The sequence below is a fragment of the Petaurus breviceps genome, unplaced genomic scaffold (genome assembly GCF_028583685.1).
Source record: "Petaurus breviceps papuanus isolate PSGF00001 unplaced genomic scaffold, PetGlider_PUasm1.0 128, whole genome shotgun sequence".
In the NCBI taxonomy this organism is placed as follows: Eukaryota; Metazoa; Chordata; class Mammalia; order Diprotodontia; family Petauridae; genus Petaurus; species Petaurus breviceps.
The window spans coordinates 11,796,278-11,814,592 of record NW_027185664.1 but is presented as its reverse complement, the minus strand read 5'-3'; the positions used below and the strand labels follow the sequence as shown (position 1 = coordinate 11,814,592).

General features: G+C 35.7%; 1 protein-coding gene across 1 annotated transcript in view; it reads left to right on the top strand.

The window, feature by feature from the left end:
• DCC (DCC netrin 1 receptor) overlaps positions 1-18,315 on the top strand; it is a 1,052,419-nt gene that overhangs the window by 795,186 nt on the left and 238,918 nt on the right. The window contains exons 15-16 of the mRNA XM_069102085.1: positions 870-980; positions 17,033-17,227. Of these exons, the coding sequence (XP_068958186.1) occupies positions 870-980; positions 17,033-17,227 (306 nt within the window). The remainder of the gene's footprint in view (positions 1-869; positions 981-17,032; positions 17,228-18,315) is intronic.

Here is an 18,315-nt window from a genome sequence, read left to right as displayed (position 1 = left end):
CAATTTATCAAATTAGAATTAGATGTGAGTCAGAGAAATAATAATGTCTTTAGAGGAAAAAATAAAATGTGGAATTGACAGACTATGAGATTTTGAACTTGGCTTCCTCAGGATAAATTTACTTTTTGTTTTCTTCTTTGTACAGTTCCAACTTGAATTTTGTATTGAAAGTCAAATGATTAGGGTTATGTTATCCAAAACTTCATGATAGAGAGCAGCTAGGTGGCACAGTGAATAGAGCACTGGCTCTGGAGTCAGGAAGACCTGAGTTCAAATTCGGCCTCAGACCCTTAACACTTACTAGCCTTGTGACTTTGGGTAAGTCACTTAATCCCAATTGCCCTGCCTTTCCCCCTCAAAAAAAAAAAACACTTTATGGTAGTAGTTGTACTGATGCAGTCTCTCCTTAACTATTTAAATTTGTGTTTTAAAGGAGTAGAGGTTGGACACTTTCAATAGATACCTTTTTAACATTGTATCCCTGTTCTTTTCTTTTAAAAAATCATAGCTGATAGCATTCATTACATAAATAAGGTGTTTTTTTTAATGTTTTTTTTTTCCTTGAAGAAAATAGATCCTTGAAATGCTGTTATAGTTGTTTCTTCACGGTTAATATTTCATACTTTAAATAAATTCAGGGATATTTCTTTAAGTATATTGTTGTAGAAATGGAGAACAACAAAATGTAAAGAATAGAAAAAAAAAGGCTGCCATTGTTACTTCATTGTCCTTTGTAAACAAACAAGAAAAAGAAATAGATTTAAGCTCACGCTCTCTACTGCTGTAGTTAATGTTATTGTTCCTTTAATGACTAATGGAAACACTTTTAATCAATAATCCTTTTTATTTGGCTCTTATGTCTTTCACAGGACTAGAAAAAGGAAGTCAATACAGTTTTCAAGTGGCAGCCATGACAGTCAATGGTACTGGTCCTTCCTCAGACTGGTATACAGCTGAGACACCAGAGAATGATCTTGATGGTAATTACATTTTCCTCCCAAAATGATTTTGCCTTAACTTTCAGCCTATGACTAAAAAGGGGAACATTCCCAAATTAAAGAACAGGACTCATTCCTACATTTTCTGGATCATAAAGTTATACTGTTCATATTTGCCTAGCACAAGATAGAATAGAAATGGAAAAATAGAAAATAGTACGGCATGTTGTTACTGAGAATACTAAGATAAATATGTTTTCTCAGGGAAGAGGAAAAGCAGTGTCATTTTTCTTAAAATGATCTCCTTCTAGCCTTTTCCTTATAATTATTGCTATGATTTGGGATAAAAAATGAAGAAATTTGATTGTTTTGGAAGTTCAATGGTCTTATATGAAGTCAAGCATTTCCTGAGCCATTCTTAAGATATTGATATGTGATCATTGAATGCATGTTCATGATATGGTAATGTACTACCCTTCCATTGAGTCTTGGATCTAACATTTTAACAATAGAACCAGTCTATCTCTTTCATGTTAATCATGGTTTTCTTGGCATATTCATGTGTAGGAGGGGTCAGGTTGGTAAAGGGGTATATGTTAATTAGTTAATTAAGGGTAGCAGAATAGGAAACTTCTAAATAACAGCATGAAAAGAAGAATGAAACAAGAAGACAAAAGTCTTTTAAGGATTTAGATTTTAAAAGTACTTAAATGGAGTTAAAAATAAGACCAAAGTAAATATTCTATTCAATTGAAATAGTCTAATTAATTGAAAATGGGAGACATTTGACAGAGAAGGATGAAAAGGAAACATAAACTCCCAAATCTACACAGAAACTAAGATAAAATAATAAGGAAAGAATGTGATAAAAGTACCTAAGGGCAATTAAAAGTCTAGAGTAATATATGACTAAGAGGGAATCATAGATTTCAGCATTGCATGGAATAATAATATATAGTCTTAATCTTCAAACAAACTCTCTATAATATCTCCAGTGAATGGCCCTATAATTCCTATTCAAATCCCTCCAGTGATGATCATCTCACAATATCATAAAGCAGTCTGTTACATTATTGAACATCTCTAATTTTTAGAAAGGGTTTTTAAAATTACATTAAAAATTCCATGCAAGTATTCATTCATTCAACATGCATTTACTGAATACTGATGGGTCTTGGATTATTCTAGGTTCATGAGATTTAAAGACAAAAAGGGACAGTATCTGCACTGCATCTTTTTTATTTGCAGTATTTGGCATACTGCCTTGCATACAGCAGGGGCTTTAATAAATATTTCTTGAATGCTATTGACCCCAAATCTACTCCACTATAATTAGCAACCATTGTTGCTAATTCTGCTTTCTGGGGTCAGGCAGAATAAGTAAAATTCTTCCATGTGACAAATCTTTATACATTTGAAGAGACCAAAAGTTCTAAATCTTCTCTATCCTAAATACACTGAGATGGATGAATGGATGTAGAGGCTGAGTGGGTCACTCATAAGGGGATATAGTTGAATGATTCAGCTTAATGAAGAAAGAATATAACTTCATATTTTTTCCCTCTCTGTGGAGAATACAAGTTAATGCTTCTTGATTATAAAGTAAGAGGGCCATTAACATACAATGTCTGTAGTCTGCCATGGTATTGATCCATTCTCAGATATAACTTGGCTAAAATCATAGTAGGAGTTGAAATAGGAGGCAGGTGACCTGAGGCAGGTACCAAAGATTATGTTGATATTTAGGTAGAGACCTAAGATGATATTTGTTATAACTTTCATTAATGAAGATCGAGATCACATTAGCCACTTTGGCTGAGATATCACAGTTAACTTAGACTGGGCCTGTAGTTTACTAAAATCCTGGATCTTTTTCATATTAAATGCTTTGAGCCACCATCATGTACTTTTCCAGTTTTTTTTTTTTCAAACACAAGATTATTACTTTAATTACTCCTGACTAATTTTTTTTCTGGCTAGTTTTGGGCTAATGTTCTTGCCATTTTTGATGCCAATTCTACATTTCATGTTTTAACTATCACTCCCAGTTAAGTATCACCTGGAAATTTAATGAACAAACCATCCATGACTCCATTTTAATCATCCAATAAAGCAAAAAGAGAAACAAAAACATTGAAATGAAGAGATCCGATAAGAGATCCCTAGAATATCCTATTACAATCCTTTCTCCAAATTGATATCATCTTTGATTACTTTAATAAAGCTTTCTGAGCTTCATTATGATCTGTTTAAATGAAATAAAGACCTTAAAGGATGAATAAAATTTTGACAGGCAGAGAGAATTGGGGTTTAGGAGGGAATGTGTGTGTGTGTGTGTGGGGGGGGGGGGTGATGTTCAGGGAAGAGTATAGTATAGCACCCATAGAACATCTTTAACAAATATTCGTTGTTAATGACTGTTTTTATCCCCCTTTAATTCTACTTTCTTCTTTATTGCATTTCCCCCTTTTCCAACTCCACTCTCTTTTGGACTTATGCATCCTTCCACACCTTAGGGGCTTTGATATTTGCATACTTTTCCTTTTCTTTCACTTTCTTATTTGAAGTGGTAAAGGGATTCTCATCCATTCCCAAATGAGTACTTCATGTATGGAATGGTAACTATCAGCATAAAAAAAAGTTAAAGTGAAATTTGCCACATGGGCAAGATAGTGAAGTTGGATAGCTCACAAATAAGATTGATAGCACAAAAAAATGTAGACAAAACATAAGTGAAGGAAGCTGGGAAAATATATAAAGCAAATGATTATATGTGAAGAGGGAAAACATGACTCCCCACCTTCTCTGCCATGTATGGCAATGGTCTACTTGCCACTCAAAACAGACCTATTTCACTAAATAAAAACGTGCTCTCTTATAAATGTGAATAAAATTTGAATCTCATTGGTGAGATTCGCTTCACTACATACTCAAGTTATTTTTCCCTATTTCCACTATCTTAGCCCACTGAACTGACTTCATTTTCCCCTTCTCTTGAAAGCTTAAAAAAAGTAGTGACCACTGATGCCAAAGTCCTACAATTTGGATACACTTGTTGTATGATACTATTAATGGGACTAGGGCAAACTTAAAAGTCAGGGGAGATTCTCCAAAAGCCACCTGTCCTTCTCTTAAATTCCAGGTACTGTTTGTTTAATATTCTCCTTCTAACCCCTGAGGAAGAAAGAAATGAATTATTTTCCTATCCATATCCTTCAGGGCATGCCAGGTAACATGATGTGGTAAAAAGTACATCAAACCTGGAGTCACAAGACCTCAATTTTAATGTAGGTACCCCCACTCAGTTTCCCCATCTGGAAAATAATGGGTTTGGAGTAGATTACCACTAACCTTCCAGCTCTATATCTTTGATTAATATGAAATATTCCTTCAAGTTAAGCATATTTTCTGTTGATTTTTAAATTTCTAATTAATTCTTTAGTGGATCTTTTTTGTAAATCTTCAAGTGTCAAGATGAAAAGTATTTTTTATTCACATTCTTAGAAAAGCAAAACTTACTTTTGCTGGGAGTTCTCCCCATAGAATTCCTCTAAATCCTTGTGAACTACAGAGGAAGGCACTGACCTTGGCAACCAAAGGAACTATGTGAATAAAAATTATTCTTCACTAAAACTGACCCGAAGCATTGTAATTCTAGGCATGCATTTTCTTTCATAACCCTTTTTTTTTTGCCACTCATGCTCTTTGTAAACCCCAAGAGAGTCATCTAATTATTACTGTGGCTACCCAGAGTCCTGCAAGAGTCAACTAAATGAAAGTTGTGCTCTCAAAAGTTCTTAGCTGCATTTTCTCTTCTTCTCTTATGACTTCTCTAGGTCCTTTTCAATTTGCTCTTTGTCAAAAGCCTTGGAAAGATAAATTGTATCATTCAGGAGTCCCCCCACAATTACTATGTATTGGTCTTCTAATTATGTTTGTCAAAGCAATTATAAATCCAAATATTACATGTCATTCAAGGTTCCCTGGAAATTTGCATATTCTTACTGACAATTTGAAAGTTTAAAATATTTATTTTGTGCTCTAAATTTTTCAGCTCTTAAAGAAGTTGAAAGCTTAGTTTCCCCCAAAGGATCTTATTTAAATAGCTTCAAGGAGGATATAAGAAAATGTGTGATTGAGTTTGGAATATATGCTCCAGGAAAATGGGCTTGGCATCACCTGTCATGTCGCTTTTTAAGTGAACAGATGGGAACTGTTGCACACACTCAGTTGTGATGGAGATTAACTGGAACTCTATATTAGTCTGGGAGAACATGACAAGTTAAATTTGACTGGTCAGAGGTTTTTAAAAATGTAGCAATGATGGCAAAACTTTGGGAATAGATGGATTTGTGCCTAATCTAGTACCATTCCCCCCTCACATCAATAGAAATGATAGTAAACATTAGGGTATTCAGTCACATTAGAGTATTCAGTTACCTGCTGTGAAAAGTCTTTCTACATAAGTTCATTTCTTCTGAAACCTGAAATGGGAACAGATCTCAGAGATTTGTAAGCTCTGAAATAACAGACTGTTCACTTTCTATGAACATGGATTTCAATAGGAGATTGAATAGGAGATACAGATGAGTTATTGAATATTGATGAAATATAAGATGTGCCCACCCAGAAAGAAGGTATACTGCATATTGAAACTGGCAGAGGTATTCTCATGTTTTGTACTCAAGAGTAGGTAGCAAAGCACTGATCAGAGAGTATGAGAAAATGTAAGAAGCCAAGTAAACATACCCTGGGGAAGAATTGAAGGACATGTGAAGTAAAGTTTTGAAATAAGGTAGAACATTAAACTGTTTATATTTTTGGAGTTGCCTAGAGAAAAGGTTTCAAATAAATAGTTGGCCAGCAAAACTGAAAATAATTTTGAAGTACTGGACATTTAGAGTAATTGACAAAGATGAGAAGATTGGGAATCACTAAACCTAGATTCTTTTTTTTTTCTGGGTTCTGTTTTTGTTTTGTTTTGTTTTAGACTAAAGTACAAGCAGTCAATTTACATTTTCTTCCAGAAGTGTTGGCACCATATTCAAAGCCAAATAGGTGTTGAAAGATTGAAAACTGGCTATGAGGTAGAAATTCAAGTCAGAAAAGGGGGGGGGGGAATGCTATCAAAGAAATGATAGATGTATTCTCTTCCAAGAGAGGATCAATAAAAATAATGGATTTCCACAGAGACTAAACTTCAAGTAAGTCCTAGCTAGATAGTCTGAAGAGAAATACTCAAGTAGTCCATTAGATAAATGCATGTATTCTAACTCAAGCAAAGGAAAATGGCACAAATAAACAGAGACCCTAAAATTTTTTGGTAGAAAATAATTAGGTTTCACAGAGTCTTGTGGTTTTCAAATTTCAATAGACTTAAAATGAATAGAGGCATGCTCATTACTTTAGAAAACAGAGAACTTGGGGAGGAGGAGCCAAGATGGCGGAGTAGAAAGCACGACCTCCCCGCTGCTCCTGCTTCCACCTTCCCCAATCCATGTAAAAAGGGGACTCTAAACAAACTTTGGAGCTGCAGAACCCACAAAATGACACAAAGAAGCTAACCTCTCATTGAGGACAGCCCTGTAGGCCAGCAGGAATCAGCCAGCGCAGCACTCTGGGAGCTGAGCCCAGCCCCACCGGAGGCTTTAGCCCCAGGGTGGGCCTGACCAGCCACCAGACTGAGGGACTCCAGAGCAGCAGCAGCTGTGGCCGTTTCCAGATTTATCAACACACAGATGGGAAGGACAAAGTGAGAGGTCAGTGCAATCTGGACTTTGGGACCCAGTAAGTGGGAGTGCTTGGCTTTTGCCCCAGGGTGAGAAGCCACTGAGGCACCAGCACAGCCAGCCAGTGCCATGTGGCAGCTTCAGCTTCTGGCCTTCAGAGTGTAGGGGGATCAAGCACCAATCTAAGGGGTAATTGCTCTTGGTTTAACCTGCTTGGATCTGGATTGCAGTCTAGGGTGGAGGCCCTGGGGTGTATGTCCAGCTTGCCAGAGCGTGTGGAGACCTCAGAGACAGCACGCATCTAATACCTCCGGCAACTGAGAAAACCCCAGCATTTGGGATGAAAGCTCCCCTTGTGGTGGCAGAGTCCTACTGTGGCAAAAAGCCCAGGGGTCAAGTGACTGAGGGGCAACATGACCAGGCAAAGGAAACAAAGCAGACAGAAGATTCCAACGTTATACTTCTATTTTGGGGACAAAGAGGAGCAAAGCATGGAACAGGAGGAAGACAGTGAAGTCAGAACTCCTGCACCAAAAGCTTCAAAGGAAAATATGAGCTGGTTATAGGCCATAGAGGACCTTGAGAAGCAGATAAGAGAAGTGGAGGAAAAATTGGGAAAAGAAATGAGAACAATGCAAGACAATTATGAAATGAGAGTCAACAGCCTGACTGAGGAAAATAACGCTTTAAAAAACAGACTAACTCAAATGGCAAAAGAGGCTCAAAAGGGCAATGAGGAGAAGAATGCCTTAAAAAGTCTAATTTGCCAGATGGAAAAAGAATCTCAAAAGCTCAATGAGGAGAATCATGGCTTCGGAATTAGATTGGAGCAAATGGAAACTAATGATTTTATAAGAAATCAAGATGCTGTTAAACAGATGCAAACAAATGAAAGAATAGAAGGCAATGTGAAATATCTCATGGGAAAGACCACTGACCTGGAAAATAGATCCAGGAGAGATAATTTAAAAATTATTGGACTACCTGAAATCCATGATCAAAGAAAGAACCTTGAAATCATCGTTGAGGAAGTTCTCAAAGAAAACTGCCCTGATGTTTTAGAATCAGAGGGCAAAATAGAGGTTGAAAGAATCCACCGATCACCTCCTGAAAAAGGATCCCACAAAGAAAACTCCTAGGAATATTATAGCCAGATTCTGGAATTCCCAGATTAAGGAGAGAATATTACAAGGAGCCAGGAAGAAACAATGTGAATATTGTGGAAACACAATCAGGATAACCCAGGATCTGGAAGCTTCTACACTGAGGGATCGAAGGGCTTGGAATATGATATTCCAGAGGTCAAAGGAGCTGGGATTAAAACCAAGAGTCACCTACCTAGCAAAACTGAGTATCATGTTTCAGGGGAAAATATGGTGATTCAGTGGAATAGAGGACTTTCAAGCATTCTTGATGAAAAAACCAGAGTTGAATAGAAAATTTGACATTCAGATACAAGAAGCAAGAGAAGCATGAGAAGGTAAACAGGGAAAAGAAATCATAAGGAACTTATCAAAGTTGAACTATTAACATTCCTACATGGAAAAACAATAATTGTAACTTATGAAACTTTTCTCAGTAGTTGAACAGAATAGAAATATGTATATATATATATATATAAGGGTATATGGGCATATGAATACATCTGTGAATGTTTGTATATATATTTACAGGTATACATAGGTAGAGGGCACAGGACCAATTTAAAAGGAAGGGATGATACTTGAAAGGTAAAATTAAGAGGTGAGAGAGGAATATAATGAGAGGAGATGGGGAGAGACAGAATGGGGTAAACTATCATACAGAAGAGGCAAGGGAAAATGGTTATAATGGAGGGGAAGAATAGGAAGGAAAAAGGGAATGGGTCAACCTTATTCCCATTGAATTTGGTGTGAGGAGAGAATGAAATACACACTAAATAGGGTATCTCACCCTACAGGTGAGTAGGGGGGAAGAGGATCAGAGAGGGGATGATGGAAGGGAGGGCAGGCTGGGGGGGGAGGGAAGTTGGAAGCACCCACTTTTGAAAAAGGACAGGATTAAAGTAGAGAATAGAACAAGTGGGAGGTGGGATAGGAGGGAGGGAAATATAGTTAGTCTTTTACAATATATTATGTTATTGTTTGCATTAGCCATACATGTACATCCTATAATGAACTGCTCATCTTCCCAATAAGGATGGGTGACAAGGGAGGAAGGGAATGAATCTGGAATTCAAAGTTTTAAAATCAAATATTCAAATATGTATATGTGTATATATAATATACATACACATATATATGTAGTATGTGTGTGTATACTATTATCAATAGTATTTTACATGTAATTGGGAAATAAGATATACAGGCACTGGGGCATAGAGATCCACTGGAAAGTCGAAAGGGGTATAGGAGAAAATATGGGAAGGAGCAGATTGGAGGAGGGCATATCCTGTGGGACTGCTATTTTGGGGGCTGGGTAGGGGGAAAATGGGGAGAAAATTTGTAACTCAAAAAAATAAAATTTACTAATCTCAAAAAAAAGAGGCTTCACTGTTTAGTAACTTTGGGGACATTTCCCAATTGCTTCCTGGAAAAGTGAACCGATTCACTGTTTTATCAAAAACTCATTAACTGTTTTCCTATAACCTCTTCAACATCTGTCATTTTCTTCTTTTGGCATCTTTGTGACTTATGGCAAGTAAGATAGAACTTCAGAATTGTTTTAATTTTCATTTCTCTATTAGTAAATTGAAGCATTATTTCATTTAGTTATTAATAACTTGGATTTCTTTTTTTAAAAAAACTTCCTGTTCATACCCTTTGACCATTTATGTATTGAGGAATGGCTCTTGTTCTTATAAATATAAATCACTTCCTTTCATATCTTTGCCAAGATAACTTTAACACAGAAAGTTACCAAAAAGATTTTTCCCCAGTTACCAAAAAGGCAGTCTCAAATGAACAAATAAAATCTATCAAAAATCATGTGAAAAATTTTCCAAAAGTAGAGACATGCAAATTAAAACTCCAGGGCTCTGCCTTATACCTATCAATTTGAAAAAATGACAAAAAAATATCAGTGACAACCGAGGGACAGAGAAAGTAGTTGGTAGAATGTTGCAGCCTAAAAATTGTTCAGCCATTCTGAAAACAAATTTGGAACCATCCCCCAAAAGACACTAACTTGTGTATACCTTTTCACCTGGCAATGACACTACTATGTCTATGCCCCAAAGAAATCAGAGAAAGAGGAAAAGGATTCACATGTACAAAAATATTTAAAGGAATTCTGTTTGTTGTAGCAAAGAACTAGAAAAATAATGCTCATTCATTGGGAAATGAACAAATTATTGTATGTGAATGTAATGGAATATTATTGTACTGTAAGAAATGACTTTTCAGAAAAACCTAAGAAGTTTGCTGAACTAATGCAGAATAAAGTGAAAATCAGGAGAATTTATAAATAATCATTGTAAAAATGAGTGACTTTGAAAGTCTAAAGGCTCTTATCAATGCAATGACCAACCACAATTGTAGAGGATTGATATGAAGTATGTTACCCACCTAATGACAAGAAAGGTGATGAACTCAAGATCCAGAATGAGAAGCCCATTTTTCAATGTGGAAAATTATAGATTTGTTTTCATTTGACCCTGATTACTTGTTATAAGGACTGTGTTTTTTTTTCCCTTTTTTGTGTGTGTGGGGAGAAGTGGGGATGGGAAACAGAAGGGAGCTAGTGATGTGCTGTCAAAAAAAAAAGAAAAGAAAGATAAGAGTTATTGAAACAAATTTTAAATGCACAGAAAAGAATCTAAGTCCAGAAATTAAAACCAATGGGCAAAATAACTTTGAAATTAACATGGCAGACTTATTTTTCCTTTTTTTTTTTAAAAACAAACTGTACATAATAAAGATTCTTGATATCCTATATCATCCTCTAGTTCTACTCTACTTCATATCTGGAAATGTCATCTCTTTTTTCCGGTGCTCATTAAGTTCAGAATAAATTTTTTTTAATTAAAAAAAAAGAAAACAGCGAACTTTGTTCTCTTATTGCAAAACTTTTAGACATAAGCTAAACACTGTGGCTGTGTCTCCATTCTCGAGTACAAACGATCCCCAAGAATTGCCATAATATCAAGTTTTAGTTATACTGGCTCCTGCAATTGATCTACAAAAAGAGACATATAAACACTTTGGCTGTTCTTATGTCAACATAATGTAGCAAAAAGAGCATGGAAATTGGAATCAGAAGACCTGAGCTGTGCTTCTGGCTCTGTGACTTAGCAGCTGCATGATACTAGGCAAGATAGGTAGCCTAATCTCCCATGACTCTCAAATCTACATCTGCAAAATGATAATAATATCTGAAAAGATAATTCTTAGTGGTCCTAGCTTATTAGAGTATAGAGATTACTAATAAGGTAATATATAGAGAGGACTTTATAAAGTATAAGAAATTCTCTACACCATTTACAGTATTATACTGCTCAGTTTGCCTGAAGGTTGAACATGAAATGATTGTCATGAAAGTGTTAAGGGAAAGAGAGGGCTGGGGGACAGAGGGAGAGAAAGAGAGATGGAGAGAGAGAGAGAGAGAGAGAGAGAGAGAGAGAGACAGAGACAGAGAGACAGAGAGAGACAGAGACACAGAGACAGAGACACAGAGAGACAGAGAGAGACACAGAGTCAGAGAATGAGAATGAGCAGCTTAAAATCCTAGCCATGGAGGCAAGAAGCCTTGGATTCAAATCCTGACATACTCACTGGCTATGGGAACCTTAATCTCTCTGTGCTTTAGTTTTTTAATCTATAAAATCATGGGGCTTGAATTCAATGGCCTATAAAATCCCTTTCAGCTTTAAACCAATATTCTCATGAGTTAGATTCAAGTGCAGGTTTATATTAGTATGTTAACAACTGTATCACCAAGAATCTTCTTCCAAAGTGGTCATCCAGCTTTCTGTTAAACATTAGAGTCATGGGGAGCCCTCTATACCTGGAGAGAGGATATTCTACTTTTAAGTAACTCTAAATACCAGGAAGTTTATTTTTATATTGCATCAAAATATGCTTTTTTGCTACATCCATGTGTTCATCCATATTTTTCCTCTTAGGTGCACTATTAAACCCTCTCCCGTGTGACAGATCTTTAAATATATGAAGGCATCTTTAGTGTCCCTGCTAAATCTTCTTTGATCTAGGGTAAATATCCCCAGACTCATGAACTAATCATCATGTGCCATGACCTTGAGCCTCTCAACCATTCTAGTCATCTTGTCTTCTTCCTTTTGATCCCATCCAGTTTATCAATGTCTTTCCTAAAATGCCATGCCCAATACTGAAACAATATTCCATATGAGATCTTACCATGATGGCATACTATAAGACTGGCATCACCATTTTCCTGGACACCATGACCCTTCTAATGTAGCCTTAGATAACATATTTTTTGACTGATATATTGCACTCAGGATTCATATTGAAATCTCAGCCCATTAAAACACTAATAAAGTTTTACTGATTCTTTCTAATAACACCTCTTGTGAAGCTGACTTTTTTTTAAGCCAAGTATATATATATATATATATATATATGTATATATTTTTTTAAATTTCTTTCCTTAACATTCTAAATCTTATTATTTTTGGTCCAATTGTTTGTCTATAGAGTTCTTTTTGAACCCTGACTCTTCCCTGAAATAGTTTAGTTCACTCCCCAAAATTCGATGTTATCTTCAAATTTGATCAATGTGACATTGATGTCTTTGTCCAACTGATTGATAAAAATGTCACCAAAATGATAATCACTTATTTGTGGAATAATGAGTAACAAAAGTTTCAAACTCAAATGTTTTGTTTCATAGACTATTTAAAGAAAAAAATTTTAATTGGCATAATGATTGCATATCAGATATCATAAGAATAGAGGTTTGAGAATAAGAAAGTTCTTTTAAAAGATGATGATCCTAATCTTAGATTAAATTCAGAACAAAGGCCTGTTGAACTTTTATTCTGCATTGCAACAAATTGTTGTTCTCTTGGGGTGTGTACATGAGATTGATAGGTGAAACAGAATCAAAGGATAGAAAAATAAATATGAAAAGGTTGGCATAGAATTTAGAGACATTTATGTGGAGCTTAGGAAAAATTAATGTACACTTTGAGTGAAAAACTATTCTAAAAATTGTCGAGTGAATTTGGTGGAGAGTATCAAGGTAACATTTGCTGTTAGTGAAAAAGTTAATATCTAAAAATTGTTAAGAGTGAATTTGGTGGAGAGTATGATTGGATATGGTATAGGCAACTGTGAATAGAAGAAGCTAAGTGGACTGCAGAAATGGTTAAAGGGGATTTTAGAGGTTAGTAACCTTAGAGGAATAATGGCCATTGGTAAGAAAGTGGAAAAGAGTAATGATGCAGGTCTTCCTAGAAAAAATGAAGATATTAGTACATTTCTGAATTGTCTGGATAGAGTGTAGGTGGATCAACTGCCTTATACAATTCACAGTAGAGAAATATAGACTATTAAGACCTGGAACAAAACTCTCACAAAATGGCCCATAAAATGCAGCACACTAAATGGAAAATGGGTATGTGAGTATCAGTTAAAACTGACAGCTCTGCATTTCAGTATCACAGACAGCAAAAGGTGTCCTAGGAGTGATCATTTTAGTTACAAAGAACGAGGAGAAAATATCCTTTCTGGCTACTTTACACCTACAAATTAAAGAAGAAGCAGACTTTCCTTAAAGTGTTTTTATTCCTCCCAATTTCCATGCAAAAAACCTTATCACAAAGCTACACGCAGTGGGTTGTATAAAATAAGTTAGGTTGGTCTGAGTATAGAATGCCTGGAGTAGATAATACATTACAGAAACCTAGTCGAAAATTGGGCTTCATTAAATAGCTCAGCTCTCTATGTTTTATGTATTGTTTTCTTCTGCTAAGGATCTAAAATCACCATTGTTTTTATTACAATCTGTAAAGAACATTTTACAGTTACTTTGCATGAGCAGTTTAGAAGGTCAAGGAAATTTGAATCAATCAATTATCTAGTGTACTTCATATGAACATTCTTGGAACAAAAGAAAAAAGCTACGGTTATCGCTTGAATACAACAGGGAGGCTGTAAACAAGTAATGTGATACCTAGCACAGAAGTCTTAAATCTCTCCAGGTCAAAATGGAGAAGTCCAAATGTCCACAGAGTACTGTAAAGGAGGATAGTGAATATAATTACTTGATCAATATGTCTTTCAGGAGACTTTTTTTTTTGAGAAGAGATCATTTGTTAAGATATTTTGAACAAATGTGTTCTTTAGTTCAGAATTCCATAATTCAATGGTTCCATTTTCCTGTAGTCATTGTGTTTTTTAATTACTTTAGAAATAAGAATTGTGCTTAGACCTGTGTTGTTTAACTTTTAAACCGTTATTTTCAAGGTTTGTCCAACCTCATGAAGTGCTAAGATATAATGTTCTTTTCTCCGAACAACTTTCTAAATTGTTCCTTTATAGTTCATTTCACTAGCAAACACTTGAATCATCTGGAAGATAAGCTCTTTTTTGAGAAAACTTACTAAAGGAAATTTTTGTTTGTTTGTTTGTTTTGAGATTGAGGTATATGATTGGGGAGAGGCCACCTAAAATTATGCAGGATTTACCATAGCCCCTAACACAGATTTTTAAGAACAGGTTATACATTGCAGAAGTCTTAGCTTCTATCATTTCTGGAAGTTCAGCATTTCTTCTAGCCCAAGACCAAGCTTACCCACTGCATCGTGGGCCATCACCAGCTGTCTTGACTTTTGTCTTGTCATTGGACTTTGATGACTGGAGGACAGAGTGAGGTTGATGACTTCACCCAGTTCTGCCTCACCTAAGTCCAATTTACCAGCAAGTCAAGACATTACCCTTGTGGTGTTACTGGTGCTCCCAGAGAACTAAGGACCAAGAATGCCACATTAGCTAGAAGGGGAAAATGGAAATTAAGGTGAAGTATTCAACATTTTGAAGTTTGAATTTGTAAGCATGTATAAGAGATATTTGATGCATATATACCTTGATATGAGGCAGGTAACAAAGAGTTCTCTTATACTGGGAATGTTTACACAAAGTTTTTATCAGGAATGCCTGCAGGATTCCTACATGAGATAGGGGATTAGCCTGATTATGTGGTGAGGTCCCATTCAATTCTGGTAGTCTGAGATTCCAGGCATATTTAGCCAATCAGGCAATATGCTTTTATTAATCTACTATATATAAGGTATTGGGGATATCGATATATAGGTGCTGGGGATAAAAGATAAAATGACGCTGCATTTGCCTCCCAGGAACGTATACTTTGTCTGAATAAAATACCCAGAAGCAGAGAGAAAGAGAGAGAGAGAGATACATACACATACATGCATGCATGCATTCATACATACATAGATGTGTATAGGTACATACACATATGTATATGTGCACCTATTATATATGCCCATGTATGTATGTTTGTGTGTATGTATATGCATACACATATTTGTATATGTGTGTGCATGTGTATATATTTCTATAATGTTGCTTCTGTATATTATATAGACATACACACATATATGTTGATGCATGTATGTCTGTATAATATATAATGTGATATATTATATAGACACACTAATGTTTGTATGTGTGTGTGTGTGTGTGTGTGTGTGTGTAAAGTTATATAATGGAATAAACCTAATATTAGGACTTATGTGATGTAATTAATTAGTTATATGAGCATAGAAAATTCGGTCATTCTTTCTGCACTTCAATTTCCTCAACTTGAAAATCAGGCTAGTGATACTGTCCATATTTACTTTACAGGGGTTTATTATGAAGATCAAATGAGTATTTGAGGTATTGGAATTGTCACTATATTTTAGGTATGCCAAGATCTAGTGCATGGGCTGATTACCTTTGCTATTCAGAAAGTTCTAATGGATGTTATTCAAATGTGCTCATTTAAATTTCTAGAGCATTGCTAGGGTGTTATGGTTGTGCAGGAGGGTAGGAAGGTAGGTTATTGTTTTTTCTGGAAACAAAAGCTTTAAAACACTTTTCCTTCAGTTCAAAAAGACATTGCATTGAGTATTGTTATTTAAATGATTGTGCTTTTGTATTGTTTAAAGGAAAATTGTGAATGCAAAACATTTAGTTTATTTCCTAAGTATAGCACAAGGAAGAGTCTCTTTCAGTTTCAATTATTCCTCCAAAGCTTAAAATGTGCTCAACAGAATTCATTGCAGAGCCCATTAAGTACCAAGGACACTGGGGTTCCTTCTGTGATAGTGGGATTGAAAAGTATTAATCCTTCCTTTTCATCTTTTTTATTACTTTTCCCCAAGGTTTATAGTGGGAATACTTCACAAAGAATGTGTGTCTTCTGTTGGCATTTATAGCCATGTTTTGAGTCACTTTTTTTTTTCCTATGATGCCTTTGCATATTATATCACAATCTTCTTTAGTGGAAGAAGAGAATAAAATTTTTTCCCCTATTGTCCAAAAGACATGATACTATGTAACTTCTTGAGAGAAGCAATTGCTATGGCATGTTCATTAATGATTCCATTGAAAGATATTTCCATCTAGGACTAAAATTATGTCTATTTATTAAACATAAATCATGTTGAAGGGGTGGGAGTAAGAAAAGGGTAGAGAGGAATGGGGATAAGGGTGTCTCATCATTTGACATCACAGAAATGTTCTAAAATAATTTTTACCCGCAACATTTCATTTTTCTCTCTGAAAGATTACAAGTATACAATTTTTACTTTGGACAGAGATAGGGAAGAAGGAAAACTGGGGTATCTCTGGTAATGAAAACTTTTTTCAGACAATTCAGGTTATTAATCATATGTGGCACTAATAAAGACAACCCACTCATTGCATGACATATTTCTGCTGACACATCCTTTAAAAATATTCTTCTGCATTTATTCTTGTTCTAAAATAAACTAAAATAAATAGCATTTGGGGAACAAAAATTTTTCAGCCTTTCACTCCCATTCCAGTGTCTACACTGTGTCCCTTGCCATCAGCCCAGACTTTCCTATTGCTAATGATATCTGGAAAGAAAACTATGAGCAATATGGAAGCAGCATTTCATATTAAGATGGTAATATATGTTGCAATGTTTCTGGACAAGTCAGTATTGTTTTGCAAAAGAAATCAAACCACAGCAAAGTCAAACTGGCCAAACAAATTGTGAGTCACTTACCTGCTCAAAGTGTGATTCATGTGCTCACCAAGGATAGCCATCTGAATGCCTGGAATAGAGGACATATAGAGAAATGATAACTCAAATCCATAGGCGGTGAGAAGGAACACAAACATACTAACATTTCTCTTTTTAAAATTCTAGAGTCCCAGGTTCCTGACCAACCAAGTTCTCTTCATGTCAGACCCCTGACCACCAGCATTGTAATGAGTTGGACGCCTCCACTCAACCCAAACATTGTTGTCCGAGGGTACATCATTGGATATGGTGTGGGAAGCCCTTATGCAGAGACAGTACGTGTGGACAGCAAGCAGCGGTACTATTCCATTGAAAAGTTAGGTAAGTGGCTTTGAACTTCAGTCCTTGTTAAGAAAGATGCTTTGACCTGATTTTATTTCAATACTGATATTTTGGAATCAAGATTCATGACATATAATCACTGACAATAATGTTTTGTAATCCACTAAAACCATTCCCCCCATAAAAAGCAAAAGAAATATAATTATTCATATTGTCTCTTTTTGTTTGTTATACAAAGACCATGTTAACTTTTTTTTTGGTTTTTTTCCAGAATTTGAATAGATATGTGATCCTGATAGCAATTTTCTGACTGTGTAGACTCTCACTTATCCTGCCTTCACATCACATGTCTGTTATCTATGTTCTCTAAATCACCTGCAGCTGGTTTACCCAAAATGCTGGGCAATTTGGGTTGCTTGATCTGTGAATACTAACTACTACAATGTGCAAGATATTGTAAAGCCAAGCAGGAGCAGCTTTCCAGAGGATTGCTGCTATGAATAGTTTCAAGGTTCTGATTGTATAATATAGTGAACTCTCTATTTATTTAGCAGTAAATTAAGGCAAAACATTCACAGAAATCAAAGTAGAGCATTTACAATGTTATGACATAACAATTTATCACTAAAATGGCCACATAGTTTTCACCAAAGTGGCCACTTTGTTTTAAACCAAGTACAATCATTTAGTAACTCAATCATTTAGTAAGTCCTTAATTCCATCATCCTTAATGAGGCTTGTCTCCTTAATGGACACAAAGTACAAAGGTCAAAGTTCTCCACCCCTAGGTCACAGTAAATCATAATCTTCTCAGTCATCATCAGGTACCTGAGAAGAGATAGTTTCATCTTGACTCAAGGCTGGCTCTCAGCTTCCATGGTTCCTCTTCCATAGTCCCAGCTCCTGCCTGAATCTACACAACTGTCACCTGGGTTCAAAGGCAGGCAGGTCCCCATTCCTTGTCCAGTTCTTCGTCCAGTTCCTTGTCCAATTTCTATTCCATATTGAAGTTCACTGTGTCCAGTCCACCTCAAGTCCTTCACAGTTTCTGTTTCTGGGAAGACAAGCTTAGCAGAGCCAAAACAACATTTATGCACATTGCCAGCACCAACCTCAATTCACTTTCT